General features: G+C 39.9%; 3 protein-coding genes and 1 long non-coding RNA gene across 5 annotated transcripts; 3 read left to right on the top strand and 1 right to left on the bottom strand.

The window, feature by feature from the left end:
- The first annotated feature begins 5 nt into the window (after positions 1 to 5).
- On the top strand, positions 6 to 8248 carry flcn (folliculin). Of its 2 annotated transcripts, none has more exons than XM_079342808.1 (12): positions 6 to 262; positions 409 to 621; positions 787 to 945; positions 1079 to 1300; positions 1427 to 1593; positions 1699 to 1790; positions 4442 to 4605; positions 4788 to 4901; positions 6216 to 6339; positions 6448 to 6573; positions 7483 to 7585; positions 7672 to 8248. In XM_079342808.1, the coding sequence occupies exons 2-12, from the start codon at positions 409 to 411 to the stop codon at positions 7877 to 7879; spliced, it is 1692 nt and encodes a 563-aa protein (XP_079198934.1). In that variant the 5' UTR covers positions 6 to 262; the 3' UTR covers positions 7880 to 8248. The 2 variants fall into 2 exon arrangements, with proteins under 2 accessions (XP_079198934.1, XP_079198935.1); XM_079342809.1 differs by having other exon boundaries at positions 8 to 262; positions 787 to 933.
- A 1467-nt stretch (positions 8249 to 9715) lies between these two features.
- On the top strand, positions 9716 to 13752 carry LOC306823355 (uncharacterized protein). The gene is made up of 5 exons (XM_079342819.1): positions 9716 to 10338; positions 10675 to 10781; positions 11116 to 11187; positions 11546 to 11692; positions 12110 to 13752. Exons 1-5 carry the CDS (start codon positions 10326 to 10328, stop codon positions 12461 to 12463), a joined length of 693 nt encoding a protein of 230 aa, XP_079198945.1. The 5' UTR covers positions 9716 to 10325; the 3' UTR covers positions 12464 to 13752.
- LOC306823357 lies at positions 12256 to 14386 on the bottom strand. The gene is made up of 3 exons (XR_013778987.1): positions 14363 to 14386; positions 14180 to 14222; positions 12256 to 12344 (listed from the first exon to the last, which is right to left on the bottom strand). It is a non-coding gene; the product is annotated as an uncharacterized lncRNA (long non-coding RNA).
- An 85-nt stretch (positions 14387 to 14471) lies between these two features.
- grwd1 (glutamate-rich WD repeat containing 1) lies at positions 14472 to 21665 on the top strand. Its single transcript, XM_079342812.1, has 7 exons — positions 14472 to 14762; positions 14864 to 14981; positions 16679 to 16844; positions 16955 to 17165; positions 19436 to 19581; positions 20380 to 20571; positions 21089 to 21665. Exons 1-7 carry the CDS (start codon positions 14540 to 14542, stop codon positions 21395 to 21397), a joined length of 1365 nt encoding a protein of 454 aa, XP_079198938.1. The 5' UTR covers positions 14472 to 14539; the 3' UTR covers positions 21398 to 21665.
- The last annotated feature ends 16 nt before the right edge of the window (positions 21666 to 21681 follow it).

The following is a 21681-nucleotide window of genomic DNA, read 5'->3' as shown; positions in this document are numbered from 1 at the left end:
CTCGTCACGTGACACGCTGTGTTATTGTCAGCTAGCAGCTGCACGGATTGAAAATAGTCCAAGGAAAAGTGTAGAAAACTCACGTTATACTTGTTGAGAGTGATGCACTTCTGAAAAACGGCCTATATCAAGAATCGAGTTTTTATTTTAAATCCATATTTATGACGCTGCTATTTATGTAACGACTGTTTTATTGATGTTGCGACAAATGAATGCCAATCTTTGAAGTAGCATTGAGTACCAACTTGGCTCTGTGCTGAAGGTAAGAATAACTTACACGATAAATATCATGCTTTTAATAATAATAATAAACGCTATGTAATGAACTGCTTGTTCCTGTTCATGTCAGAGTCTAACAGAAGCATTCAGCACAGCAAACAGAGATTTAACTAGTTGCTTGTCCTCCAGATGAACGCTCTGGTTGCTCTCTGTCATTTCTGTGAGCTCCATGGCCCTCGGACGTTGTTTTGCACAGAGGCACTGCATCCTCCATCCCCATCTCCTTCATCCCAGACAGGGGCCCCTGTGCCTGGGGACAGGGACCGAGATGTTGACCGGGAAGGAGAGGGGCTTACTATGAGGGCTAACAGCTCAGCCAGCCAGAGAGGAGAGATGTGTGATGTGAGTGGAGGGTGACAGTAGGAGGGCAGTATGTGTATGTAATGTGAAGTCATTAGAAAAATGCACCCTTCTATAAACCTGTCTTTAACATTAAACATGTTATTATACAGAAGACTATTGTCTTGTTTGTGATAATTGATTTTGCCTCCTCGTTTTGCCCTATAGGGATGCCGATCTCTGCCTGCATCTCACCCAGGCTTTGTAAGCATCGATGATGAAACAGGGATACGTTTCCTGAGCCACCAGCATCCCAGACAGTCACAGCTTTTTAGTGTGGTCCGGCAGGCCTGTGTACGCAGCCTCAGCTGTGAGGTAAACAGTGACGTACGTCTGTTATGTATTGTGTTGGAGTCACAGATTTTGCATATATATCCCTCATATATATATATATATATATATTGTTCATTTTTATTTGCAACAAATGCTTCTACCTTTGTATTTTTTTTTGCTTCATCAGGTTTGCCCTGGACGTGAAGGGCCAATTTTCTTTGGAGATGAGCAACACGGTTTTGTGTTCTCACACACCTTCTTTATCAAAGACAGCCTGGCCAGGGGCTTCCAGCGTTGGTACAGTATTGTTATGGTAGCAATGGACAGAATCTACCTCATCAACTCCTGGCCCTTCCTGTTACGTCACCTGAGACTCACCATACAGAGCCTACAAAGCACAGCCCTCAAGGTAGAGAACACACATCAACACCATGCTTTTATATGGCTTACTTACATAGAAACATGAGGAGGGTTTTTTTTGTTGGGATTAAGAGTCACTTAATGTCTTGTCACTCTCACTCTCATGTCCATTCAGGTGTTTGACAGTGAACAAGGAGTGTGTCCCCAGCGAGCAGTGAGAATGAACAGCGTCTTCTCACCTGCTGTGTTCCCTCATCAGAGGAGTGGAAATGCAGCCAGATCACTTACCTCTTTAACCCAGCATCCCAACCTCTGGGCCAGTCTGCACTCCTCCTTCAGCTGGTGAGCTCATGTACCGTCTGCAGTCCTGCGGTAACATGCATGCAGTTCTCTTTTCTCAAAGCTCATTATTAGATGCTAATTTGTGTTATATCATAATGACTCCAGGTTGCTGAAGGCCTGTGGAAGTCGTCTGACAGAGAAGCTGCTGGAGGGAGCTCCCACAGAGGACACACTGGTGCTCATAGAGAGACAGACAGGTAATGCAGATTTTGGTAAACTAACGCTCAGAGATGGGGGAAGAAATCAATACAATATAGTATTGCAACATTTTTCATATATGATATTGTCTCATGGTCGCCAAGTATTGATATTTTTAATTATATTATTAGCAAAATATGCTTTTTAAAATTTTTAATTTCTGAAGGAATGCCCAATTCATATTGAACAAGTTGTATTGTTAAAAACGACTGCAGTCGTTCATACATTTTTGTGTTCAGTTCAGTTCGATTAGACTGAAATAAAAACAGATCAGGTTGTGAGGTGCATGCAGCCTTTTTCATAGTTGCAAATTTCAGCATACCGCGAAATGTTTAAAATCACAATGATAACGTATCGTGATGATATGGTATGGTTTCTACTAACACCTGTTTAAACCTGTAGCAGGGTATAAACATTGAATGAGCTGCTGTCAACATTAGAGGCGATTTCAGGATCCGACATTTAGTGGTGCTCTGCTCCTAAAAATATGTGACATAAAGAGTTCTGCGTAACGTTCAGTCCTGCTAAATAACAACTTCACTGAAGCAAACAACGATTTTGATGTAAATGTGTTTGTTTTAACAGCAGTAATAGTGAGATGAAACACGAGTTGTATTCCATCATGTTTTGTAAGAAAAGATGGAATTGTGCTGTTTTTGCAAAACTATTCAATTTGTGCAGGTGTTGTTGTTATTAAATAGTTATTTATGCACTCATTTATTTATTTGTTCATTTGGATGGGGACAAGAATGAAATAAGTGAAGCATTTATAGCCTAAGCTCCTTTTCAATGCTGGTGTCAAATGGGCCTTTAAAAGACTTTAAACTCCACAAACATTATTATTATATAGTTTTATTTGTGGACATATTGTGCTATATTGTATCTCAATTCTCTGCATATCGCAAAATGTTTTAGTTTTTTGTTGTTGTTGTATTTTATTGTATTTGTACAATTAAATATAATTGCACCAGAGTTAGCTAATAGCTCATTTACATCTGTTGTCCCTGGGCAGGTAAACAAATAATAAGCAGGAAGTACATCATCTAAAATAACAGAATATGTACAAAAAATGTTGTGACTCAAGTATTGTAATAATATCGTACTTCTGTCTGCTGCACCTCAAACTAACATCGAAAGACGAGCGGCGGGTGGTTATGAGGATACTAGTATAAATATCAATCATTGTGAATCTTTTTTTATAAGAAAGTAGCCGTCTCATTTGCAAAGTCATTTCTTGACTGGTCCTCGATCAACACAGAAAACATGTTTTTTTCTTTACAGCTCAAAGACATTTTTATACCTGCTTCCATGTCAGTAATCTGCTCTTTTGTCCTCTAAAAACAAAAAAAAGCTAGTGTCAGTCAGGCTCGAGAAAAAGTACATTCTGTCCCTCAAAAGAGATCACTTTTCACAAGAGTATCTCCTGATACTCAAAGAATGTGATCAGAAACAGATGAAATCCAAAAAGGAAAAAAAAAAAAACAATCATAATGACAAAAGGAAGATGGAATAAATTGTTTGGGTTTGGCGCTTGAGGCTGAGACAAAAATGCTCTTCCTCCAGTCCAACTAAGTTCAACTTTAAGTGATGAAAGCCAAACGTATTCTGCAAGTTGACCTCTCTTGATTAAGGTTTGTACGAGCTTTGCCACCTCACAAAGCTAAAACACAGTTTTAGACGGAGCATACTGTACTTTGCTGCCCAGTTCTTATCATCACACACACACACACACACACACACACACACACACTCACAAGCCATCCAGACAACACACACTATGGTGTTATTTATATCACAGGCTCAGTTCTCCTGATATTATTATTTGATGGTTGATTAGTTTTATGCTTTTGGAATTCTTACTGAAACCTTCATTCCAGCTAAGTGTTAAAATGGAATCAAATTGATTTGAATGGACTTGAACTGAGCTGACTGTTTGCTTCAGTAACCGGAGTAATGCTCCAACATGTTTTTGGCCTCCTAATGGCTGACATCATCGGATGCCATGTGTTTGCACAATGTGTCGTAGTTTTATCATCAGTCTGCAAAGTCTCCTGTGAAAGTCTGATTCACTGGGTCAGTCAGTGAGAGACAGAAAACCAGTGATTCACGATACCATTGTATGCACATACACTGCCTTTCCAGAAAGTGTTCACACATTATTTTTCTTCAAGATTTAGAGAGTGATTAAAAGATTTACACAGATGTTTCCCAGTACAACCCCGCTCTTAGATGGTGGAATTTTAATCTCCTCTTCACTCATGATAATATCGTCGGGGGATTAACTTTATTTCTGTTGCACTTTACCAAATCCTCGCCACAACGGGATAAATAAATGCACATTAATCACATGATTGAATAACCTATTTTTTTAATAAGCAATACAAATAAAATAAACACTTTAAAATACTAGTTTTAAAAGCTGTTTCATTCTGTTGTGGCTTTTTCTTGTGTTCTGAGGGTTTAGAGTAAGTCATAAAAAAAGAGGTCAGATGTAGATCACTCACTTTGTTTAGGAAACAGGACTGATAGCGTCACATGCAGACTGTAAACAAAGGGTGATATTAAGACAGTCTTTCGAGATGGCAACTTCCTGTGGACTTCCCCCGACATCATGACAGCATTCTGTTATCGCTTTCTCATTTTCCATCAGAGCAAGAGGAGGAAATGAGCTGCTGGGAGGGCGCAGAAGGAGGCGGTCCTACGCCACATCGGATCCAGTCGGACAGCGAGCTGGACCACGACTTCCTGTGTGATGATGGAAAATTAGATGAAATACCAGGACCCAAGTTTTGGTCACTGAGGCATTTTAGACAGGTGATAATTGCATTTTGAGTTTGCCCTCTAAGTGAGAGCATTACAAATAACTATATAGCTTTTTGGCACTCAAAATATTTCAATTATTATTACATTATTTAAGACTTTAATTCTCATCTTGATATTAGCTCATGTTGCGTGTCTGTGAGCTGTTGTACATCACAGTCTGATTGGGTCTGCAGGTCCTCGGGGCGGCTGAGTTTCGTCAGCTTGTGTGGCACGTGCTCATGGGAAATCAGGTCATATGGAGAGGAGCAGACCCCGGGCTCATCCAATCAGCTTTCATAGTGCTCAAGGTACTAGCCCTGAAACCCTTTCCATCTGGTTAGGAAGCCTGGTGTTTTTATAATGTGGGTAAACGTGAATAAGGACAAGAGGTCACCGTTCATTAGCTAAGACTTCATTTATCATTGGTTCAAATAATCAGAGTTTAACACTCTTCTAGAGATAACACTCACTTTACACAAAAGTCTTTAAAGCTCCTGTGAGGACAAAGCATTTCCTTTGATCTCTTTGCTGATCTTGTTCCTGTGCATCTTTTTTTTTTTTCTTTTAAACAAAAAATTCTATCCTGCTTTCTTTTAGCTGTCGAATGTTTACTCATTGAAACATTTTATTGTGAAAATAAAAAAAAAGGCTCTTTTGCTGTTGCATGCTGACACCTACCCCTTAGCAGTGGTTTTAGGCATTAATAAAAAATATAGAAATAATCAGTCTCATTACTAATGCAGGCTTCTCAGGTCTGCACTTTTCCTACAGTTATTGGCTACTTTTTCATTTAGATTATTAATAAATATCAATATGAACTTTGTTAATGTCAAACATCCAACCAAATCAACAAATAAGTATGTCCCATAACAAAATACAAATGCGCTCTCTCTCACACAGACACACATTCCCTCTGAGCCAGCACACAGACGCAGACCTCGTGCTCGCACTCAGAGGTTTTTATGGGCTCATTTTGATTTCCTGCGTTGGGCTGGTTTTATTAGCTGTTGGGCTTGTTTTGATTGCCCATTGAGCTTGTTTTGTCACACAGACCTGGCAATCCAGCTGAGAAGTATTTTATATATATATATATATATAGTATGCAGAATTCATCAACGAGACAGAACATCTAACTGTTCACATTTTATTATTATTTATTTAGATAGGAACTTTATTAACCCTTTGGGAAGGTTCCCTCAGGGAAATTCAGATTCCAGCAGCAGGTAGCACTAAAAACAGAAAAGGACTCAGATACAAAAAATAAAATAACAAGTTATATAAAGATTTATACTGTACACAAAAGCAGCAGTATTACATTTCTATGTATGCAGGTTTTTATACTGTATATTTATCTGTTTTAATGTCAGTGGTTGTTGGAGTCTAATGTTGCCAACACTTTTATACGTGATCTTTTTGTGGTTCAAACTGTTCACACTTTTGTATTGTTGTAAGTTTTTTTTTACTCCCTCTTATCTTTCCACTACTTTCATTTTGACTCTTTGGTGGAGGAAAAAACAAAAGTCTTGCTAATAACATAACTTGTCCCAGTCGTGTGTGTCATCAGGTCCAGTCACCTGCTTTCTTTGCTGATGATAACATGAGTCTTTCCTTCTTCCAACCAGTCTTTACTCCCAGTGGGCTGTGTGCGTTCTGTGCCATACAGTGCTCAGTATGAGGAGGCCTACAAATGCAACTTCCTGGGTCTTAGCCCAGATGTGCCCATCCCAGCACACGTCAGCTCGTCAGGTACAAGATACAGTAGTCTTGAAGTAGCATGTTGAGCGTTTGTACTTCCGCATCATACACATTATATTGTATTGAATTTGTCCTTTTTTTTTTTTTTAAATCCTGTAGAGTTTTCCGTGCTGGTGGATGTCAGTTCAGAGAAAAGTTGTCAGACTTCAGCCCAAGGTGAAGATGACATCTCCTCACTTTATCAGTTTACCATCAGCAGTGCCAACACACAGCCCACAGACAGAGGTGAGCACACAGACCATGGTTTAAAAGTAGCCCCTGATCAGTAGATACAACTTATCGCGTAAAAACATACAATTAAAAAATTAAGAATGCTAAGTGTTGCCAATTTAGTGCTGACTCTCTTCATTTTTATCCCAGGATTTATTTGAGACATTTTTGATCAACTGGCTCGTAATAAGCATCCAAACACACGTAGCTGGAGGGTTGGCCTTAATGTGAGCCAGATTTGTTGTTGATCAAAGTCAGAACAGAAGAGTAGGAAAATGTCCAGACATGTCCTGTACCAAGGATCCCACGGTCGGCTTATATGTGGGGAAAAAAAATGTTATCTATTCTCCAACTGCCATTTCATCTGTTCAGCTCGCCAACTTTTGATATAGTTCATGGATAAAAACACAACAACTTGAAGTATTTTAAGGAAAAAGCCACTCTAGACTCGGGCCCTACTTGTTCCCCATATTATAGGGTTCTATAAACAAAACAAAAACACATCTTGGAATTAGATTAGAATAAATGACTTCAGCTGTCAGCAACAATACCATTTGTAATGGTTTCAATTGAATCCATGGGGTCAAGAAATGCCTGGTCAAAAAACTTCCATTAAAAGAACTTGTTTTTGCCAGACAGGTTGTTATTCTACATACCTGAAAACGTGACTGAAGAAATCCCTTGATAGATATTTTTTGTTGATTCCCTCGAGATCAATAAAGTATCTGTCTGTCTGTCTATCTATCTGTTAAAGTAAGATAGAAGAAGAATATAAATGTTATCTTGGAGGTTACTGGTCTTTAAACAGTAGTGCAACAACTGTCTCTTGCTAAAAAAAAGCAAGACTATTTAAGTTAACAGGAAACACTTCAAACAATAGAAGTATGGCCAAACAGTGAACTCTCAAACTTGTCTTTTTTTCAGGTCCCACGTTACTGAACAAGCTTGAGGTGGCTCTGTCTAATGAGAACTTGTCTGTGGATGTTGTGTCTCACTGCCTGTTGTGTCTGAAGGAGGAGTGGATGAAGTAAGTACAACTCATAAATTCTAAAAGAAAACTGTCCTGGTTGATGCAACGTTTCCGCAACTCACAGCTGAGTCTCTTCTTTTCAGTAAGGTCAAAGTACTGTTCAAGTTCTCCAAAGTGGACGGGCGGGGAAGGGAGGACACCCAGAAGGTTCTGGCCCTCCTCGGGGCAACGGGGCCGGGTGAGGAGGACAACGTCAGGTTACTCAAGTTCTGGATGACTGGACTCAGCAAAACCTACAAAAGTCATCTCATGACCGCTGTGCGAGGAGGGGAAAGGAGCCCCAGCCAGTGATAAAGAGAGGAGAATGTAGTGAGGGGGAGAAGGGGGGTGGATTACTAAAGAAGGGAAAATCAAAGCGGGATGTGTTAGATCATCAGTTGATTAATGTATTTGGGACTTCTTCTTTTTTTTTTTAGAATGAAAGAGAACCATGAATGGATGTCAGGAATGCTTTGGCTCATTTAATTGTTGTTTTATTCCAAGTAACTTGAAATCTTCTGTCAATAACCTGATTATTCTCCCCCTCAGATTCAGCCAGTGTTTGTCAAAGGGAATTATTGTAGTAATGTGTATTTTTAACTTATTAAACAGACTTTGCACTTTCTAAACTTTTTTTTTTTGCTGATGTTTTTAAACAAAATAAATGAGCGTGAACAGTCACTGGCTTCGTTCTCCTTTCAAATTCCACACCTGGCTCCATCTTGTGGTGAAGAAAAGGAACAAAGAGGGAAAACAGAGTGAACTGAAGGAAGCAGATCAACATTTCTTCAACATAAGCTCCCACTCACTAGTTTGAGAGGCCGTCGGCCAACAAGCCCCAAGTGGTGTGAGACATCACTTTTTTTAAGGTTTCCTTCTGTCCTAAAATGTACAACACTGTTGCATAACAAGCTCTCGTTTCAGCACAGCCGACCACATCAGCAGGATTTCGACAAGCCCGTCGCACACTGATCCACTATTAAGCAGTTGTTTTCATACCTGAGTTATTTGATCTTGTTGCTTTGCTGAAGCTTGCAGACTTTAGTCAATAAAAATTCAGCAACATACGGCTTTGCTTAAGTTCGGGGGCTGCTTTATTGTCTTGACCCATGCCTATTTAGTGATTGAGTAAAAAAAAAAAAAAAAAAAAGGAATTCAAGCTCACTTTGTGCTTCAAATTAACTATAAGTTCTGAGTCCAGCTTTTCTTGTAATAAAAACGTTACATTGTTGGTGCGCTGCTGAGTCCTCATAGACTTGACTGTTTTATTGCCATGGTTTTCTAAGTAACTCAAATCTGGATTTCATTTTGCAAGTTGCACAAATAGAAGCACCAACATAATTTGTCACAGCACCACAAACGAGTTGCATATTTACCCTCCCCAATATGCAAGCAATGTATGAAACAGGAAGACGACGTGGTGGCTGGATATTTATAACTGTCATTAAAACATAAAGAGTAGGTGAAGAGGTTTCGAGATGACGATGCCTCTGAGAGTGCTCATCTTGCGGCTGCTCTCTAGTTTCCTTTTCGTCTGAAGCAGAGAGGGGACTTGGGGGAAATGGTCTTGCTGCCTTTGGCTTCTGCTCAAAAAAGGACACGTAGAAGAACAACTTGTCTTTGACTTGAAGAAACCACTTTGCTTTCCTTCCCCGTCATAAGAAATTAACACCTCCCTTCACAGGAAAAGTCATTTATAAAGAGTCTTCACATAACCTGAGGGGAAATGTGATGACAGCTGTGACCAATATAAGATATCACAATCAACACCACCCACCTCTGTGCAGCCCACTTTAACAGTAATGATCACAGAAAGCTGTCACACATGGGATGACTTGCAAGTTCTGACAATGTGGTGTTGCAACCCTGTTTGTTAAAGGAATGTGATGTATTTTTAAAACTAACAAAAAAAGTAAAAGAAAGATCATGTGATCATTAAACAGGATGGATAAAGAGCAGGGGATATGAGGGCGCAGAGGTGTGGGGGAGAGTCCAAATGAAAACCATACGCTCCAACTGCATGACTAAGCCTCCTTGGGACTGGTTTGCTGGGTGGGAGGGAGGGAGGGAGGATGGGGGTAATAAGAGGGAATGTGGGGAGTAAAGGGGGGGGAGGGGGTTGGGTCAGTCTATAGTGAGGTAAAACGTGTAGTAGTGGGAGTGGCTGAGACTTAAAGGGAGCAGACAAGCAATCCAGCCCAGCACTTTCACTTTGAGCGAGTGAGGATACACAGGGTGGCCAGAGGGAGAGATAGAGAGGAAGAGGAGGCCACAGTCTATCTCGTTTTATCCATTGACCAGCTGCGAGGGAGAGGGGGGGGGCGATTCAAATTAGGCTGTTGAGGAAGATTCTAGGTCAGTGTTGAGAGAAAGGGGAAAAGGGAAAGAGATATAGGAACAAACAAAAGGAGAAAAAAAACAACAAAAGCTTGCATAGGAAAAAGGCTGCAGCCTCTCAGGCTTAAGTGGGAAAATCCAAAGTGAGAGAGCAGGATGGCGTGAGAGGATAAATGAGGCATTTTTGTGGAAAGTACCGAAAGAACTCAAAAGGACGAAGTGCAAAAGGCATGTCAACAAGAGGACTGAATATCAAGCCATGAAAAGAGGAGACACAGCTGCACACTTTGTGTCAAAGATTTCAAGAAACGACAGAGGAAACTTTGCCTTTCACAGACTGACACAGAAACCCCCGTCTGCAGAGTGATTGCTGTCAACAAGAAGAAATGGAGAAGTGCCCCTTCTTAGAAAGATAAAAAGGATGTCACTGCCAGGTGAGAAAGAAAGTTTGGTGCATGGCGAAGCTTTTTGCAAACTTTCCTTTAAAAAACTCTATGGGAAATAGTGATGTTTAAAAGCTGAATGAACCGATTTTTATGTGTTATTAGTTAAACAAGAACAGAATGGAAATGCTTAATCAGAGCTGTTGCAACAGCGGGCAAAGTTTGGTGATTTTTTTTTTTTCAGCAGAAAAAAGCAATTGAAGCAGGATGTGATGTAATGTTTCTTAGTAGGTATGCAATTTGAAAAACCTACAAAACCACAGAAAGTTTCCATCAATTAACTGAACGCATTCTGTCTCTTATTCTTCTTGCTCATGCCTCAAACAGTTTTGCTGTTGCTATCACTCTTGACTGTCCAATGTGGTGGATGTGACTTTGACTGGGAAGGTGTGAAAAACATTAAAGCAACCATTGACTCGAATCCCACTGGATTTGTAAGTTGAGAACCTTTGACACTTCTTATGATTTACTGTAGATCGGGTGGTGTTTGTCAGGTGACAACAATCCTCTCTGTCTGTGGTAATATTATTTCCTATCTTACTTTGCCATATTCCTTTATCTGAAGTGAAAAGCAAAGATCTGATCAGTTTGAATAAGAATGACCCACTTTAAGCTGTCAACTGACAACCTGTAAATTTGATTCAATTAAAAAAATTTAAGATGTCAGATTAGGGCATTTAAATGTAAAGAAATTGCGATTTCTCTAAATTATTTGATCATCCGTGGGATTATTCTGATCTTTTTCTTTGTTTATGTTTTCATTTCCAGCGGAAAGTATTTCCAAAAGATTACTATGTCGTACACCACTACACCAGAAGCATGCTGTGTGACACTGATCCGGTGAGTGTGTTATCAGATAGGAACAGGGGAAGAGAGGTTTGACATGAAACAGGACAGGATCCTATATTGAGCTTATTTTCTAGTTGTTGGCCATCATCAAGCAGTTTAGACGTTAAAGTCATCTTCATTTCATTTCATTTTTCTTTTTTTATTTCATTCTTTAAAAAAAATGAAAGGGAGCAGAAAGAAGATAAACTTATAATGTCTGACCTCTCATATTCTGTGAGAGCTCTTGTGAAAAATGTGTTTCGCAAAAGGTTGTTTGCAATGGATGTGGTTTTTGTGGTGGTTTGTCACTTCTGGGCTTTGAACACTGAACTTAACTTTGTTGCTGCGTTGTTGTACCATTTCTCTGCAGTGCTGTGTGTTCCCTGCTGCAGTTGTACTCCTGGATTCCTGGCATGTGCTCTTCAGAAACCTCTGGGATGAGCACCTAAATCACTCTCTCATCCTCGATCTGAAGCAGACACTGGATACAATAATAAAGAGGAACAAAAATACAGAGGTAGGGTTCATTTATTGATGTGCAGGTTACCCAACTACTTTACTTTTTGGGGAAAGTTGTAGAACAAATTAGGCATTTTGGCTTATTTGATGTACTCTGGCTTTCTGATAGAGAAAGTAAATACATGTTTCAAATGTGTATTAAGGCAAAATTAAATTAGTTTTGTATTGTTTATTGTTCATCATATTTTATGTAAAAGGTGCTCATTTGTGTTATTTTCATTTTTTTTGCTATGTATGTTTTTATAGCTTGCTGCCCAGGGACCATGAATGTAGATTACCTTTGATGCCAAATCTGGCCTGACAGTTGTGTTTTGCATGGCCCTTGGTTAATTCACAAACTAAAATGAAATAAATGTTTAAAAGCATCTCACCTTCCATGTTAGATGTTAATGTGTGTCTTGTTTCATTGTCCCAGAGATTCCATGAGGAAACAGACCTGGATCATTTCTCCACATTATCTTCCCGTCCTGAAGAACTCCTCAAGCTAACGTCAGAACTTTTTACTCGCTGGCTTGACGTCGGGTGCTCATCTGGGATTGAGACGTGCACCCTGCCCACTTTGCCCCCCTCGGTCGAGAGGAAGGACTACGGTCCCTCGAGGGCTAGACTCTTGACCACTCGAGCCATCAACAGCGAGGTGGATGATCAGCCTGACAGGATGATAGACATTACACAGCTGCCTTCCAGTAGTGGCTCTCCATCCTCCTCATATTACGCTTCAGTCTGGAGTCCCCTGTTATTCAGACTATACTGGTGGATGTTGCCATAATTACGAAGAAAAAAGATTTATTTTTTTGATGATGCACACAAAATGCAAAGACATTTCCCGGCACTGAATGTTTGTTTTTCTTATATGTGTATCTCTGTGTATGAATGCAGTTAGCTTTTGTTATTTGAAGTGACATGCACAGGTTGCATTTAATGTCCAAAGCTAGTCCACATAACTACTTTCACTGCCCAGAAGTGCTCTGTAACAAATAATAACACACATGTATACCTATAATAGCCATCATCTCTAAAGCTAGTCCCAAGCTAAAGCTAGCTATGCTCTGTATGCTAACAAGAGATAAAGCCAATGCACATAAGCCATCGTCTATTGATGTGGAATTCATCACTGTTTACAATGAGTTTGATGTAAATGTAAAATATGAAAGTCTGTGGGTTTTTATTTTTGTACATAATTGTAAATTAAAGACATTTAGATATATACATTGGTAGTTTTTGGTTGAACTCAGCTGGGCTTTATTTATTGTGGACTCAGCTGTTTGTCGCCATCGACAAAAAGTCCAGTTACTGAAGTACAACAGTTAGGAGCTACTTTTAATAGTTAGACAATAGTTTAATTGTTGTACACAAGTGTACACACTTCTTTAAATGTGTACAACCCTTAATTTTAGATGGATGTTGTACTTGTATCCCAGTATATCAACCAAGGGATTACTTTATAGATAAGATGCATATTAATTAAACTAAAAAAAGGCTTTAAATTATCTAAAACTCCATCTCCTATAAAAGTGAAATGTTAACTCATTATTACATCTGCAAAATGTGCTTAATAGAATAATATAATTCAACTATAGAGGGATTATTATCAATATTCCTTTTTTAAACTTCAGGTGCATTTAAATAGGCCTATCTATTTTCACATTCTTTGATACATTTTGATTGCTTGATGTTTACTTGTTGCTACATGTTTTGCCTTGTTGTCAAACTATTGCTAATAACAAGCTAGAAACACGTCTTCCTCCTCGACAGTGTGTCAGCAAGGTTACCTAAATATTTTAGTTAACTTTGCTAATAGAGATATTTGGTTTATGTTTAAACATGCAACAGCACACACGGTTTGTATATGATTCATGTGAGCTCAACAATCACTGCTGTCTGTAACAAGTCATTCCCAGACTACAAATCCTACAGAACTATTTTGTAACTTGGATAAACACGGTTAGATGAGTTGCAGATGAGATAGGAATGCGCTCTGGATGAAAAAGGACTCCAGAAGTGTTCTGACTTTATTCAAGATTTTCTCAAGAAATAAAGTGAACCATTTGCTGCTCACACTTGCCCCTGCTTGTCAACGCCCACGCATGTAATGTGCCCCATTGTCCTCCCTGGAAGTTTCATAATACTGAAAACACAGATCCAGGCATTTTTATTAGGCCAGCATGGGAACAAAATTTTGAGTTGCATCTCAGTTTTTTCTGTCAATTTTGACAGAATTCTCATTACAATCTGATAAGAGGGCAAATTTACTCAAGCATGACATTAAATACCAAAGGAGTTAGACCATCATAGTACAAGAAGAGGACATTTTGGACTTGTCAAAGCATGTTACTGTCAAATGCTTCAATATCTAACCTGCCTCCATTAAAGCCTCTGGCAAAACACGTTTCCTTCAGGGTTGCAGGGGTAACTGCAGGCTTCCTATTGCCTCTGTACAGCATATGTTGCATTTAATTAAAATAAATGCAATACTCTGACTCACTCAGAGAATGTAGGAGGTCCTGTCCCTGGTCAGCACACGACCCCTAAATGTTGAAATGATTCTAATGATCTCTCACAAATGTTGTGCATGAAGGGGGAGAACACCCTGACCCACCAACTTGAATCCCCAGATATCAGAACAAATTAACACTTGTGTTTAAGCATCGTAGTTTGTGGAACTTACAACACAAATATTTGAAAGTTGGATTTTTCCTGGCAACAGGAACACAAGCGTCAGGCGAAGCCAGCTGAATTCCCGTAAATGGAGGGGAGCGGGGAAGGAGACAGGAGGGAGGGGGCGATCGCAGGGTGTTCAAAACACGTGGCCACTCCGAATACCGGAAGTAAGCAAACTCCCAATATGTCTGCGCCCGATGAGGACACGTTTGCTGAGGAAGGAGCTGCGATGGAAGCGATGGATGAAGCTGGTAGCGATGATGATGAAGGAGTAGACATGGAGGAGGAAGGAGCGGGCGGAGAAGCAGAAAAGAAGGTGTATGTCCCCGGGATCGAGCCGCTTCAGCCCGGAGAGGAGCTGGAGATGGACCGGTCAGCGTACCGCATGTACCACGAATGCCAAACAGGCAAGCACAGGCGGCTAAAGATCGACACTAATTAGATGTGTTCTCCGTAAAGAATTCATGAACTGCATCTTTCATTGTAAATATGTGTTGTATGTGTCCAGGTGCGCCATGTTTGAGTTTTGACGTCCTGAGGGATGGTGAAGGAGAGGGCAGGGAGCAGTTCCCTCTGTCCATGCTGCTGTGTGCGGGCACACAGGCGGACACAGCTCTGAGCAACAGGTACACATACATCATGTTATCATTTATAATCGATGGCAGACACACTCACAAACCACTGCTTATAAACGTTTTCTGTGAAAAGCGATGAATCTGATTTTGGAGTTATGATAGATGTGCCATTAATGGAATCAGGGATAGCAGAAATGTATGTAGTATTTATTTAATGCACATTGACAACAAGTGAAAAAGTTTAGTATAAACCAGACATGGCACAGAGATTGAAAGAGTTTGATGAATTACAAAAAAACAAAACAAAGCTCAAGCCCACAATTAGCCGTAGCTGTGTTATTTATTATTGACCTACTGTATGGGCTAACATGTTAGGACAAACTTGCAGCTCTTAATCAAGTGAAAAACGTATGAATCAATTATACAATTTAAAATGTCTAACATGTGTATAGTATAGACAGCTAGTACAATACGGTATGGATATTCATTATGACAGTGTTCAAAACAGATGAATCACTGATCCAAAGAACCTCGTAGAAGACACAAACAAACTACACTTTAGGACATCATTTATACTGGCAAGGCAAACAAAACTAACACAGATGGAGAGGAAATGAACAACTTTTCTGTTATTTTTGCCTCCTCTCCTCCTAACTTTGTATTCCCTCCCACCTGAGGTGCAAACAGGAGACGAGGAGGAGAGGAGTCAAATACAAACCTAATTCAAAGCAAATTTGGGCAAAGCAGCATTATCTGCCTAATGTGTGTTTATAGTTAACAGCTGACTCTTTTGCAGAGCGGAGAGACTGAATTTAAACAATCATTAACCCACACATGTAAATAATAGGATTTTTTTATCTGCAAGGCTTCTCAAAAGATTGGATATCCTGTGGAAGACTTAGTTTTAGGTGACTCATCAAATCTGCAGTTCATCATAACATCCTGAAACGGAAAACGGCTGCCTCTGAAGATGGGCTGTTTACGAGAGAAACACAACAGTTTGTTAGTCTCTTTGTTTTTACAAGACTCGAAACGAGAATAAGAACATACTTCAATAATTAAGAGTAGGAAATTCTGCCTGTACATTTAAAGTAGTTGAAGTCGGAAAGTGAAGATGAAACATGAGGGAACAGCAGCTCAAAAATGATTTAAATTCACTGCAAATATTTTTTTCTCAGATTTAATTTTAAAAACTCTTCCAAAGAAAAAAAAATATATATAAGAAACAAGTCAATTGTATAGAAAGATTTTTTCTTTTTTCAATTTGAAGTTTTTACATGCAGTGAAAGTGTGTTCAGCATGTTACTTTCAGGATTCTTACATGTTTCAGAGGAGGAAAATAGAAAATATTAAATATTCAAATAAGCAGAAAGTGTTAAATTAAGTGTACAAGAGGAATAATTCACACGACAACAGCTGCTTTTTGTTTTATTTTGTTTATACACCGTTTTAGTTATCTCATTAAATCACTATTACAGCATTTTTTTAAAGAGACACTAAAACTTTCATCACTTAAAGGGTGATGGAAAACATTTTCAGCGATTGTTTATATTACATCAGAACTAAGTCCTTGAATACAGATAACAAACCACATCAGATACTTATCTAATACCTTGTTTTTCCACCGACAGCTGTCTCTGAATAATTAAAAGGCTTTAAATGGACACAGCGCTCTGTAATAATGTAAAGACCAAAGAGACCATCGGCTTTATAATCTACAGAGTGATAAAACACAAACTTTCTTGCAGACTTCTCGTTTTGCGCATGCACAACCTTCATGGAACAGAGAAAGAAAAGGAAGGGGAAGAGAGCAGTGATGAAGAAAGTGATGATGATGAGGAGGAGGATGAAGATAAGAAGCCAAAGATGGAACTGGCCATGATGCCTCACTATGGAGGCATTAATAGAGTCCGAGTATGTAGTTTATTATTTTCTCTCAAATTCAAAACCTCATGTCTCCCTGTATGAGGACTTTTCCTGGTAAAGGTTTCTACTTTACCAGATTTTGTGTATTATATTTCCAGGTGACTCAGCGTGGAAAACAGTCTCTGGCTGCTGTCTGGTCGGAGAAGGGACAGGTGGAGATATTCGACCTCCAACCTCAGCTGGATGCCGTGCACAGCTCTGCTGCTATGGCAGCGTTTATCAACCAGCAGAAAGAAGCTACAGCTCTCTTCAGTTTCTCTGGACACATGACGGAAGGATTTTCTATTGATTGGTCACCAACTGTAGCTGGTGAGTGAGGACTAAACCTGCAATGTAAAGCAGGTTTTTTTTTGTTTTCTTCAAATATAAGAGCACCACCTTGTCATCAATCAAAGCTCTGGAAAAAGTGCATCACCCTAAACATATAATCTAGGAGTTTGATGTGCTGACAGAGATGTTGGGAGAGGGTTCAAACGATAGTAAAGTCCTTTGGCTTCTAAAACTGTACTATACACTCAAAGTGGCCTGTGCTTCAGCATGATTGTCCTCATTACCTCACTGGCCTGCAGTGATGCTGCTCCAGGACTAACAGGACCTGGACACATTTACCTCTTGTACATAACATCATATTAAAACATATAGATGGCTTTATGTGATCATGAAGTGGGCTTAGTTTAGAAACAAAACTGTGTGTGTGTGTGTGTGTGTGTATATATATATATATATATATATAGCTTGAGGATATCATCCCGGGTCTGAATGATCCCTTGAGCTTTGTCAATCTGCACTTAAAGGATATGAAAGTTGTCCTGATTACTTCATAAATTTTTTAAAATTGTTTTTTTTTTTTTTATATGTTGGACCCTGCAGGGGTTGCAGATGAAAGGCTCAAACTGTCAAGACATCAGAATACAGCAAAGGCTGTTTTAATATTAGAATATAATTCTAGTCAAAAAAAATAATTTCCTGCCCCAACAATGTGGCAGTGATATTAACAGAGCTTTAATTTTTGCGTTCACACAGCCAGGATTCTTATAACGGCTGGCCTTCCTGCATTTAGCTGCTGCAAACGTGTTGCTTATTGCCTGGATTAAGTGTAGCTTTTTCTGTGTGTCCGGTATCATAGTTTGTTCTTGTACACATGCTCCTCTGTTGCCACAAGACATGGTGATGTTTACAATTTGTCCTACGCTGCAAGCAACACCTTTTTTCTTCTTTTCTTTTTTTTTTTTTTTCAAACACCCTCATGGTTAAGATAGGGAAGCCTTGGGCTGAACTCCAGAGTTCATAACCGGTATCATCTGACCACTTAGCATGATGGCTTAGTCGAGCCAGATAATGAAGAGATATCCTGGGTATGTTGTTGAGCTCGCTTCAGAGTGCAGGCCTCAGTCCAGCTTCATAATGTGAGAGTAAGCAGAGAAGAACTGCTTGTACCTGGTGTATGTGTCTGTAACCCAGCACCACAGATTTCTGTGTACATCCCAAGTGGCAGTCATTTTATGCCAGAGATGAACAGATCACATATTTTGTATAAAAATATGTTTATCGAGCTTATTGATGAAGTGCGTATGGGCCAGCAACTCCTCGGCTGTCATTGTCCAGCATTTTTAAGCTCTTAGAACAAGATCCTAACAAAACAGTGACTTCACTTAACCCATGATGCAGCTTGCTACATTTCTGAATAAATCCTGAGTATGCACATTACAAACAAATTGTGTTATTTGTGCTAAAATATGCACGGACTAGTTGGAACAAATTGGCAGAGAGGAAACGTAGTTATGACTGCGTGGAAGTGACAGAAACAATCAGATAGAGAAGGGAGCATCCATCAATTACCAAAATGAGATTTAAGTCAAATATTCTTGCTATTACCTTCGTCGGACTTCATCTAAACAAGCTGACATATTAGAGAAGAAAAAAAAAGTTTGACGTGCACATTTCAAATTAAATTAGACTTAAGTGTGTGTGTCTATGACATCATTGATGAAAAGCTCAAACTGTCATATAAGACATCAATCACATCACTCCTGTCCTTCAGCAGCTTCATTGGCTCCCGGTTAAATTTTGCATCAACTTTAAAATTCTGCTCGTCACCTTTTTAAGACCTTCCTTAACCTCGCCCCGCCGTACCTCTCTGACACTCCTGCACATCAACACACCCACCTGAACTCTCAGCTCTTCTTCTTCCCTTCAACTCACCTTAACACCTGTCCACCATATGGTCCAGAGCCTTCAGTCGATCTGCCCCCCCCCCCACACCTCTGGAACTCCCTCCCACCTCACATCTGTAACATCGACTCTCTCCATTTTTAATTTTTTAATTTTTAAATCCATTTTTAAATCGCCTTATTCTGTCTGATCGTTCCCTTCTTCTCTCCCCAGTTTCATAAATCCACTACATCCTCTAATTTGTCTTTTTAATGTTAATTTTATTGATGTAATTGTAACATTGCTTGTATATATCTTTTGTTTATATCCCTTTTGCTTTGTACGGCGACCTTGACAGTTTTGAAAGGCGCCTTTAAATAAAATGCATTATCATTGACTCAAGTCCTCTGTTTGTTCTTCGTCTTCAGGTCGTCTGGTCAGCGGGGACTGCAAAAAGAACATTCATGTCTGGGAGCCCCGGGAGGGAGGGACTACGTGGCAGATCGACCAACGACCTTTCAGCTCCCACAGCAAGTCCGTGGAGGACCTGCAGTGGTCGCCCACTGAAGCGACGGTATGTTTATAGAAAGATAATGACGTCACAGAGGGTCAGGCTGGGGCACTGTGTTAAGTACACGAGGGCCTTGTATGTTTGAGTAGAATTAGACATACTTATTTATCCCCCATGCCCCCTGACCTCAGCGATCCTTAAACGCTGGGATGATTCTCTGAAGAAGATGAATTCCTTCACACGGATTGATCATGTCAGACTGAGCTCAGCTGCCTCCTGGTGTTTTACATGTGTTTGGGTGGAAGAACAGGCTTTGTGGAGGGGGATGAATGATCGGAATGAGTAAAACTATGTTCCCTTCTGAAACACCACCTGTTAACACTAAAATATGAAAGTAACAATGTCGTAGTGTTAAAGCTACTCAGTCACCAAACTGGTTTATAGTATGTGCTTTGGAATCCTATGGCCAGGTAGTTTTTTTGTTACCTTTTTGCTCAGACGAGTGTAGCATGTTGGTGCAACCTAAATTATGTTGACAAAAAGTTTTTATTGAGCAATTTAGCCGGCATGGCAAACCCAATGATTACTTGTTAACAATAAAGGCCCAAAGTCTCCACCAGTAAATATGATCTGATGCCATACTGGTACTTTAATTTCAACATGTTGTATTTTGCTTTCTCTCTCTTGAGCAGAATGCTTTTCTACTTCCTCCTCTAGCTTGTGACTCCGAACGCCATAACAGCGAGGAGGGCCATTGTTATACTGTACATACAGTAGAGTTCATTGTGTGGGGCAACCAGTTGTTGCCTTGTTTTGTGTATATTTGCTTCAAGAAAACTCCTTTTCTCTCTTTCCACGCAGGTTTTTGCATCATGTTCAGTGGATCAGTCAATCCGTGTCTGGGATATCCGTGCTCCGCCAAACTCGATGCTTTCAGTCAATGAGGCTCACTCATCAGACGTCAATGTGATCAGCTGGAACAGGAGCGAACCATTCATTCTGTCAGGAGGGGACGATGGGCTTCTGAAAGTGTGGGACCTGCGTCAGTTTAAGGTATACAAAAAAAAAGTCTAATTTGATATTTGAAAATAACTTCATACTAAAGTTTCAGCTCGTGTGAAGAGAGTCAGCTGTTTCCATACAAGTATGAATCATTGCTTGCTTATGTATGACAGGGAGTGATGATGCTTACTGTTTGATTTGTTAGTGTCATCACGACATAATAACCTAACATTAAAGCAGTAAGACAAACACGGCTAAGCTCTTTTTGTATTACATAATCAGTTCATCAAACACCTCCTCAGTTGGGCAGCCCCACCCAACTAATAACATTTGTTCACTTTTGTGCCTAGTGCACAGTGGTGTGTTGTTACCACACCCTCCTTCCCCCTCATACCAGAAACTTTTTTTGATTAATTTTCAAAACAGGCTTCCAAATCATGTCACTTTCTGTGTTTTTGTTAACCAAAACCAAAATCAGGGGTTGATCAGTAAACACCTTTGACACCTTTTGTAGCCTGATACGGTGCAGGATAAGAAAAGTTAAAAGTGTCTTTTGTTCCACCTGTAGACCGGGCGGCCTGTGGCAAACTTCAAACAGCACACTGCTCCCGTCACGTCCGTGGAGTGGAGCCCCATGGACTCGAGCGTGTTTGCTGCCTCGGGTGCGGACGATGTCCTCAGTCAGTGGGATCTGTCCGTGGAGTCGTGTGATGTGGGTGCCAGGGTGGAGGGGGTGAAGGACTTACCCCCCCAGCTGCTGTTCCTGCACCAGGGTCAGTCCGAGATCAAAGAGATCCACTGGCACCCCCAGATCCCCGGTGTGATGGTCTCCACTGCCCTGTCAGGGTTCAACCTGTTCAGGACTATATCAGTGTAGTGTGTATGCTTCTGTGTGAATGTGTGGAAAAGAAACAATTTTCTCAATTTTAGTGGTACACATCATATGTGTGTTATGAGCAGTAATTCTCAATAATGTATATAACAAGCTGTGCAGCTGATAATTGCTCCTTTTGACACTTATTGGCCAACAAAGCGCCATAAGGTGTTATAATCTTTACCTTTTAAACTTTCTGTATGTTCTACAGATGTGTGAAATATTTTAGGCAGTCTCTTTAACGTGCTTAAAATAAAATGTTTAAAAGCCATATTTGTATTGTGTGC

This window comes from Symphodus melops, assembly GCF_947650265.1.
Source record: "Symphodus melops genome assembly, chromosome: 5".
Lineage (NCBI taxonomy): Eukaryota > Metazoa > Chordata > Actinopteri > Labriformes > Labridae > Symphodus > Symphodus melops.
Note: the sequence above shows the minus strand (reverse complement) of the source record. Positions and strands in the feature narration are given on the sequence as shown.

What these genes read in the sequence shown, in the direction of transcription:
- flcn (XM_079342808.1), top strand. Translation starts at nt 409, where the DNA reads ATGAACGCTCTGGTTGCTCTCTGTCATTTCTGTGAGCTCCATGGCCCT. An exon ending in CACTGAGGCATTTTAGACAG is followed by an intron (nt 4,606 to 4,787) that starts GTGATAATTGCA and finishes TTGGGTCTGCAG; the next exon opens with GTCCTCGGGGCGGCTGAGTT. An exon ending in AGCACACGTCAGCTCGTCAG is followed by an intron (nt 6,340 to 6,447) that starts GTACAAGATACA and finishes TAAATCCTGTAG; the next exon opens with AGTTTTCCGTGCTGGTGGAT.
- LOC306823355 (XM_079342819.1), top strand. An exon ending in TGCTGTGTGACACTGATCCG is followed by an intron (nt 11,188 to 11,545) that starts GTGAGTGTGTTA and finishes ATTTCTCTGCAG; the next exon opens with TGCTGTGTGTTCCCTGCTGC. An exon ending in AGAGGAACAAAAATACAGAG is followed by an intron (nt 11,693 to 12,109) that starts GTAGGGTTCATT and finishes TCATTGTCCCAG; the next exon opens with AGATTCCATGAGGAAACAGA.
- grwd1 (XM_079342812.1), top strand. Translation starts at nt 14,540, where the DNA reads ATGTCTGCGCCCGATGAGGACACGTTTGCTGAGGAAGGAGCTGCGATG. An exon ending in GACACAGCTCTGAGCAACAG is followed by an intron (nt 14,982 to 16,678) that starts GTACACATACAT and finishes ACTTTCTTGCAG; the next exon opens with ACTTCTCGTTTTGCGCATGC. An exon ending in GGGACCTGCGTCAGTTTAAG is followed by an intron (nt 20,572 to 21,088) that starts GTATACAAAAAA and finishes TTCCACCTGTAG; the next exon opens with ACCGGGCGGCCTGTGGCAAA.